Here is a 9,442-nt window from a genome sequence, read left to right as displayed (position 1 = left end):
TTCTAACCTGACAGTGTCCATTTGGCATAGCCGTTACAGCATAGCCTGGTAACAAACAAGAGTCTGGAGGTATTGTTGGTACGAGGTTGGATAGAGGAGGGTATCACAATAAAAGAAGAAGAGACATTCAGTTTTATTCAATATCAGTGCAAAGAGCAACAAGAACTCACAAAGGAAAGTAATCAGAAATCATCTTTTAAAGTGAACTTTCCAATTTCCAAGCATGTAAACATCATTATAGCTATTATAGCTTTAAAATGTGCTCTGTAAGCTGTTTTGAAACAAACTATGTTTTACCAAAAAACTAATCAGTAAAACAGCACAGTTACTGATATGCAAAATGTGACTTTTTGCCAAAAGTCATTGGCTAAGACTTCATCGCCATCTGCCACAACTCCTTCTGGCCACGGCCATATGCAGAGAGTAATGACACATGTCATAGGAGGAGAAGATGTGTTTTTGATGTGAGGACAGTGACAGTCTGGCTTTCCTATCTCTATGGTATGCAAGAGGCAAAATGGCATTGTCCAAAACTACCAAATTCTTGGGTCAAGGAGGGCAGATTGGAGTATGCTTACTGATTTTACATTGATAAAGACTAATCAATTTGAAAAAAAATATATCTTTCTTTCTGTTAGAAAACATAAATAAATACCCTTCACAAACTTAGACCATTTAGAAAAATAAAAATAAAATAAATCTAGAAACATCCAGTAAGAGTTACAGCTGCCGCAATGTGGTTATTCAAATAAATATATATTCTCTTTTGAAACTAGTTAGTAATAACAGTTAACATTTGTAAAACATTTGGCAATTTATTTTAACAAGTTGTGTATTTTCTTGTCCTGTATTTATTCATTTAATTGGCACAGTAGTGCTGATCCTTTTGATATCCAGTAGTCACTTGGTCTCTTCGATGGTAAAAGCACAGTAACCACAAAATTAGTGGAATGGCCTAGTAAAAAAAAGCAAAAATAGGTAAGAGGTGAATTCTACTCATTGGAACCCCTGTATAAATGTTCAAGAGGGCCATGTAACCATAATAGCACAGGGGTTGGACTTTGGCATAGAGGATAGTGGTGTAGAAGTGGGGATTGTGCAAACAAGGGGTTAATATTACATTATGGAGGGTTAGTGTTAGGGTTGGCTTCACAGCTAGGGTTATAGGAAAGGTTAGTTCTAGGTTTATAGATATGGCTATTGTTAAGTCAAGGGTTGCAAGAAACAAGAAAGAGAGTGACGGGGGTATGGCATTACTCTCTATAATGCTTTTAACCGGTTGCCGACCGCCGCACGACTATATACTGCGGCGGTCAGCCCCGACCAGGCAGAGTGACGTATCGGTACGTCACTCGCCTGTCACTGACTTGCGAGCCTATCGCGGGCGGGCGCGCGCCCGCCGAGGCGCGCGCCCGCCGCGGCTCGTTCACAGACAAGTCAGTGCGTGTGACCGGCGGACTCGATGTCCGCCAGTCACACTGCGATCGCTCCTGTGAAGGGAGAAAGACAGAGCAGCTTGTGTAAACAAGCTGCCTGTCAGTTCTCCCTGTGTAAAAGTGAAGATCTGTCCGTTCTACTATGTAGAACGGTTGATCTTTGCTTTTACACCAATAGGAATGTCCCTACACAGTTAGAATCACGCCCCTAGGACACACTTAACCCCTCCCTGTCCAATAAAGTTAACCCCTTCCCTGCCAGTGTCATTTTTGCAGTAACAGTGCATATGTATAGCACTGATTACTGCAGTAATGTCACTGGTACCCCCAAAAGTGTCAAAAATGTCAGTCAAGGGTCCGATCTGTCCGCCGCAATGTCGCAGTACCGAAAAAAAATCGCAGATCGCCGCCATTACGCGTTAAAAAAAAAAACACCAAAAATGACAAAAATCTTTCCCTTTGTTAGTAAACGCGATAACTTTTGCGCAAACCAATCAAAATACGCTTTTTGCGATTTTTTTTACCAAACATAGGTAGCATAAAACAAATTGGCCGAAAAATGTTAAAAAATTTTGATTTTTACTTTTTTTTGGGGGGAATTTCATATAAAAAAATTTGAAAAATATTGTTATTTTTGCAAAATTTACGCTCTTTTTTTGTTTATAGCGCGTGATCAAAAAATCGCACAGGTGATCAAATACCACCAAAAGAAAGCTCTGTTTGTGGGAAAAAAAGGACGTCAAATTTGTTTAGGTACAGCGTCGCACGACCGCGCAATTGTCCGTTAAAGTCACGCAGTAAAAAATCGCAAAAAAAACCCTGGTCCTTTAGCAGCCAAATCCTCCGGGGCTTAAGTGGTTAAAATAAGTAACCTGTTTTATTGTGCTGAAAATAAATGTCTATGCAAAGGCTAGTCTCTCAGACATTTCATCAGTCTGTTTATATAAAGCCAGAGTGGGTCAACAAGCACCAGTAAAGTGCCTCCATTGCAGTTTAGCACTGCAAAAATGTAAGTGAAAACTATACAAATGACTAAAATGTGATGTTGTTGTGGTCATAACATACTGTATACTTTCACAAGACTTTTAAAAGTAGGCAGTCTTAGCTTTATGCCCAGATGCAATGTTTTGATAATCTCGAATTAGCAGAATTAGCTGCAAAGGATCATATAGCTGGATGGGCTATAAAAAAACTGGAAAGTATCTAAATATATAGCTTTCTATTACTAGACTAGATTTTTAAGTGGAATTAAAATTACACTTTTGAACTTGTACTTACAATTAAGCATATAATAAGGTTTTAAGAAAAAAAAAAAAAGGTTCACCCTAAAAGGCGCTCTATAGATAAACCCTACCACTGCGCCTAAGCAAAGAGAAAGGAGAATATAATTAAAGTGATAAATCACCACTCCTAATTAAGAAGGCATACAATAGACCAAATATACAATATACAATGTAAAATGAAACAGTGCTGGCCACTTTAAAGGTAAAACAAAATATAAAAATGAGTCTAAATCCCATGTAAATGAGAGTGACCAGTGGCGCATAACATGAATCCCCGTGATTTAAAGTGAATAAAGTGGTAATCACAAAGTCCATGCACAGTTCATATATGTTTGAATGAATCAATATTCAATCAATGACAATCCTGTTGTAATGCCAATCACCACACCACGTGAGAAAATTACACCACTCCCTCACACAGCAGGCTGTCAACACTATTGCTAGTTGCTGGGGAATTGGCTTAGGGCTGTCAGGTCAGCTAGCAACAGGAAACACTGTTATTTGTAGGATTTGCACAAGAAATTACAACTTTTGGTGACTATTCTGAAATCTGGGTGACTTGGGACAAATCTATCCTGTTCACTTTAGACCAAGCTGCTGTCATGTTCATGAAGCTGTTGACTACCCTGTTGGATATACAGTACACTTATACACAGCCCCGTATCTGGTTTGCTGGATATGTGCATTTTGGCCAGATTTCTGGTGAGTTTAATACCTAGAGGGAGCGGTGTCACTTTCTCACGTGTGGTGATTGGCATTACATCAGGATTGTCATCGATTGAATATGGATTCATTCAAACATATAGAAACTGTGCATGGACTTTGTGACTATCACTTTATTCACTTTGAATCACGGGGATTTATGTTGTGCGCCACTGGTCACTCTCATTCATATGGGATTTAGACTTGTTTTTTTTTTCATAATAAGGTATACCTGTAGGTACAGTGAATATCTCATGAACTTACACTCCGAAGGGACAACATACCATACCAGACCATCAGAGCTCTGTGCCAAAGGTGTAAGTAATGTCATGCAGCCCCAGCCATTCATATAGCTAGAGCCCGCAAACCCAGAAGGAAGACCGGGTGAAGATGGCAGCGCTGTCACAGCTCCCTGGTGCTGCCATCTTCACCCGGTCTTCCTTCTGGGTTTGCAGGCTCTAGCTATATGAATGGCTGGGGCCACATGACATCACTCCCACCTTTGGCACAGAGCTCTGATGGTCTGGCACGGTATGCTGTCCCTTCGGAGAGTAAGTTCAGGAGACATTCACTGTACCTACAGGTAAGCCTTGTTATATGCTTACCTGTATGTACAAGTCCAAAAGTGAACAGCATGACCTGTGTCGTGTTAAAACAAAGGGGTTGACTTTCTAAAGGCAAATAGACTGTGTACTTTGCAAGTACATTTGCACTCATTTTCCCCAGAGCTTAGTGAACGTGGTGAAGCTCTGCTGCTTTCCATCATCCAATCATGTGCAAGCAAAAATGCTGTTTTTTTTAATTTTCCTTGCACCTAATTGGGTATTCTTTTCAATGTGAAGTTTCACCACTTTCACTAAATAGGAGTGCACGGTCTATTTGCCTATAGTAAATCAAGCCCAAAATGTTGTAATCACCAAAGTATTCTGTAGACTAATGAGAGTTCCTTCGGCAAAGCTAAAAAAAAAATGTAATGACACCAACTACACAGAAGACTTATAGGCAAATTTTGTTTAATCACAATCTTACCTGTGGTGGAAAGTGTCCCAGCTCTGGCTCCAGTCTTATAAAGTGGTGCTTGGTACAAACTGGAATTAGCTTGATAGTTCTGGCGTGGTTCAAAGTGTATCACAGGCAGTACTGGATTCATTTGTCTTGGCAATGCATCCTCAATCACCATGTTTTCATCATCCCAGCGACTGGCATCCATATACATTCCATGAACCAACACACCATCCTCAGGAGTAGGTAGCTGCAAAGTGATAGTAAGTGCATCAAATGTTTCTGGGTCAACAATGTTTCTGGGTCAACATTTTCTAAAGAAAATGTACTTTAGGTGTGAACACAAATATATCCATTTTGAAATAATAATACAATACTTTATAATACATTGGGAACAGCATCAACTACATCGCTCATTCGGCATCCAAATTTTCTGTGTGCTTGACGGGATGTTCGCCCCTGAGCGCACAGTCAATAGGGCCTGGTATGCATGCCCCCCAGGCCCATGCTGTTTTTCTTTTTTTTTTTTTAAATTGCCGACAATAACTTGCAGCCACGATAATCAATTTCAATGTCAGGGTTTTTCTTTATATATGTCAGTTTTGCTGCAGCAGGTTCTATACATGCTACAGCCACTTTGCAGGCAGAATAAGGGGATCCCCCAGGCACAATATTCAAAGGAATTTTTCATGTTCTTTTGTTTCACTTTAAACATCATTAAAGTTACTGCTCCTTTAAAAAGATATTTTTTAAAAGTTTTTTTACATTGATAAAAATCCCCATGGCAGTATCTGGGCCCCTATACCATGTTATGGCCAATAACATGCATATAAGCCTTCAAAATGGGGAGTTTTTATTTTTTTATGTTCGGGTCCTATAGGACTTTAATAGAGTTTGCGGCTCGGGTCTGAATATTTTCCCCGTTTGGGAGTTCGGGTGCAAACCGAATTGGGGGGTGTTCAGCCCATCACTTCTGATTGTATAATTTAAGCTCTGGCTGCTAAATGGCTATCTGTGTGATGAGCTATATATAGTGAACTGCGTGGGGTTGCTTCTGTTGTTTAAAACTGAACTCATGGTAAGTTAGGGATTACAATATTCATTACAGCATGCTGCAAATAAAACGTTATTAAATGGAGAGTGGATTTTCTGATGCACTTTCTGCAATGGTTTGATATGCCTCATTCCCAAATTCGCACACTATATTATTGAGCTGAATATAACAAGAAAATGTTTAATCATGCCACTAGTCCTGATCTACAGATATATGCATGGGGGGCATGGGGGGCAAATCAAGGTTCAAGGTAAAATCGGAAAGTTGCAAAACTAGCATAACAAACACCCATGTTTTGTACTTGTCCACACACATGCATTTTACTGTATGAAAATATTTTTCAAGTAGAAATCTTACTCATTCCTTTTGTTCAAATCTAAGTGGTACAGTATAGTGTGGTGATTGAAAGGGAAACTTTAAGGATCATACATGTGTTCATTACCAAAGGCACTGTAATTTACATGTAAAAGTGTGAATGAGCCATAAAAATGTATGTATGTGGAGTTCTTTGAGGAAGGTTTCAGGTAATGAACACAACTATCCACAGTCAGAGCTGAACTAAATGTCAACATAAGACAGTAAGATGTGCACTATTTCCCTCTCTTCATCAGTAACAGTGGATGTCGTTAATCAATGTTCAAATCTTTTCCTTCTGGGTTCAAATAATTAATGTGTGGAGCCAGTTAACCATCATGCAGTCTGCAGTAAACAGCAACAAGATCAAATTGAACATGGGTGCAGAGACAGCAACTAGCTGTCGATGAACTTCAATTTGGTCTACTCTATGGGGTTGATATACTAAAGGCAAATAGGCTGCTCAATTTGCATTTTGTAAGGGAATTTTCCCTTAGCAAAGTGAATGTGGCAAAAATTCATGAGAATTCAAGAATATCCAATGACATGCAAGGTAATTGTAAAAAAAAAAAAAAACTGTATTTTTGCTCGCATGTGATTGGATGATGGAAGTCAGACGCACTTCACCTTATTCACTAAGCTAAGTAAACAGCCTATATGCATACTCCTCTGCTTTTTTTAGGCTGTATTGTTAGTGTTATCTGCATGTACCGGGGGTCTAAGAGTAACGTAATTTCGATTCTCTGTATGTATGTATTGTACATGTGGAAAAATTGACAATAAAGTAGCTTTGACTTTGACTTTGTGTCATCCTAACATATGATCTGTTTAGTTATGCCCCAGCTTCATCCACCTTCTGGTGAAGCTTTACCTACTTCCCATAATCCAACTTTCTTGGCAGGAATTAATTTATTATTATTGTCACAGGTAGTAATTATAATGCAGTTTTTATTTTCTTCCAGCTAGACCTGTAAGTCAGTATTTTGGTATACAATCATTTATAATCTTGGGCATATCAGTTATGCTAACTTACTGTAAACAGAATTTAAAATGAACTTGGTCACTATGTCCATTGGATTAACAGTCTAAATTTGGTTTCATGTAAAGGTCTTGTAAGCCTTATCTCTGTTGTATTGTAGTTGCAAATTGTACAAGGTTTCTAGTACAAAAGAAAATTAGGTTCACAATATCCTGATCTGGCTTGACAATGCTTAGTATTATGGTTGCATTTGCAGTACATACTGTAATTTTTACAGAATGAACACATCATCATGTAGGTGAAACACAATTATGTTCCTGGTCTTTTCATCCAAGGTGACTGAATTCAATTTTCTGTATCATCCAACGAAGAATAGACAGTGGAAAACAAACAGCTTGCAGTATAGACAATTGTAAAAAGATAATAGGCATCCATGTTTAAAGCAATAGATAGGTTATATGTGATTATCAGTTCAAAAGTGTTTACAAGCCATAACATTTTTTATAATTGCACATTACTCTATAGTCTATAATATAACCTTTTTGGTGTACACCTTTATGTATCGCCTCTATTACTGCACGTATGTTCACTTAAAACAAAACTGATCTTAATTACTTGATTGGTTTGGTTGCTTTTTTCCTATTTGATCCTTTTTTTAAAAGTTTTCAGTTCATTAACATACAATGTTGCTGTCATGTCTTGTGTTTTAGGTGAATCTGTATACAAGAAATGTGTTATCTATGATATATGCTATACTGTAGATCGTGAGCAGAGGTAAAAAAAAAAAAAAAGCTTGCATAGACATCATAATCAACTCCTCATCTTCTCTCATATTCAATCAAAGAGTGAGCAAGCATTGGTTGTTTTATGAACACAAAAAGAGTAGTTGATACCAAGTTTATACCAATTTTACTAACCAGTACACATTTTAATGAATTTTATCACATTTTGTACTTTGATCTTGAAAGCCCAACTCCAGGCAAATCTTTTTTTTTAAGTGCTACTAAACCCAGGGCCCTGCATTCACTATATCTGATTTCCCACAGTAAACAGAGCAATGAATATTCAATTATTGTAGTAAATATAAACTTCTAAATACCTTTTTCTTATCAGCAGTTCATAGCACTCTTGTGACTTGTATCACTGCCTGGTAAAGCTTGTAGGAGGAGTTTTAATTCCCCCCCTGACCCTCTGTCTGGATAGTGCTGATTGGCCCTGTGCTGATCACATGCACAAAAAAAAACTCTCTAGCAATACACACCAAACTGAGCATGTGCAGCCTGGCTCCATAGGCTCTGTTCTATCAGGAAATGCTCTGGAGTCAGTGGAAGAAGGGGGGGGGGGATCAGAGAGACAGGATCAAACAGCCTTTATACACAATGCAGGGGATTAACCCCTTAGGTTCCAAAGTGAATATTACTGCATATACAGACTGATTTTACTGTTGTGAGTTTAGTAGCAATTTAAGGTTTGGAACGAATGAGAAAAGGTTAAAACCTCTGTTATATTTGCATTGTTGTCTTTATTAGAATTAGAGGAGAGTATCCCTTAAAGAATCAGATACCTCAAACTCTATCTCATGCACCAACGCCCCATACAGAGTCAAATCACCCCCATACAATTAATACAGGGAGTGGATGGTAGTGTGCTGCTCCATGTGTGCAGTGTTGGTTCACAGGTAGATGATGTGGGTGTGGGAGTCTGCAGGGTCTGGTCTAGAAATGGAAGTCACAAAGGTAATGATGCCGCCTGGAGCGGCATGAACGAAGAGTGCTCTGGTGGACTACCTCTTTGTGGATTCTGTCCATGAGGCATTTGGAGCCTTCAGCGCAGCTGGGGAGTGGTGAGATTGCACTAACTTACTTTGTGTATACTGTTCATAGGACACTGACTCACCCACATGTGGCCGGCCTCCTAGCAAGGTACTGCATGCACACCGCTCCTATCTGCACCTATCCACCCGCCCACAGTCCAGCTTTACACAGCCAGGTTAGCTGTTGGGGTACCATACAGTTCATCGGTGCACAGACCCCATTCAGCCTTTACCTGTACTTACGGCTGTACGATGAAAATGCACCACTGATTGACTTTGTTTCAGCAGATCCAGCCATCCATCCCTTTAAATACTCAACATCACGTCTGGCCCTGTACTACCTTTGGAGTCATAGACTGGCCAACTGTGGTAAAAATCACATAATAATTCATCTGCAGCCACTTGCACTAGTGCCTCTTTGATTAAACCATCGGATTGGATGAGTGTGTGGTGGATGTGTGGGTGTCTGTAGCTGCTTTCTTGTCTAGATTTGACAACATTGTAATTTTTACTTTTTGTCATGTCTCAAGTTTTTGCAATTTTTTATGTTCTATTTTTACCAAATATATACTTTAATAAAGATGTTTACAATTGACCGGTTGATCCTCTCTGAAGATTCCAACTAGGATAGAAACAGAGATACGAAAACTATCTGAGCTTCCAACCTTTCTCCACTCTATAGAGACGGGCTTTAAATATTTTATTATCATCTGTTTACACAAAGGAGTTTGGTGTTTTATTTATATGATTTAATTACAGAGCCAAAATGTACTTGCTACAGGCCCTAGCACTGCAGGGAAATCACCGCGGGCAGTTTGA

At 39.0% G+C, this 9,442-nt stretch overlaps 1 protein-coding gene across 1 annotated transcript in view; it reads right to left on the bottom strand.

Moving 5' to 3' along the window:
* Positions 1-787: 787 nt before the first annotated feature.
* The window catches only part of DNAH6 (dynein axonemal heavy chain 6), a 473,665-nt gene continuing 465,010 nt past the window's right edge, over positions 788-9,442 (bottom strand). Inside the window, exons 76-77 of the mRNA XM_082248007.1 lie at positions 4,451-4,673; positions 788-955 (exon numbers count right to left, since the gene is read on the bottom strand). Of these exons, the coding sequence (XP_082104133.1) occupies positions 852-955; positions 4,451-4,673 (327 nt within the window). The 3' untranslated portion in view covers positions 788-851. The remainder of the gene's footprint in view (positions 956-4,450; positions 4,674-9,442) is intronic.

Source organism: Pelophylax lessonae (assembly GCF_965119305.1).
Source record: "Pelophylax lessonae genome assembly, chromosome: 1".
In the NCBI taxonomy this organism is placed as follows: domain Eukaryota; kingdom Metazoa; phylum Chordata; class Amphibia; order Anura; family Ranidae; genus Pelophylax; species Pelophylax lessonae.
This window is presented reverse-complemented; position numbering and strand designations above follow the sequence as displayed.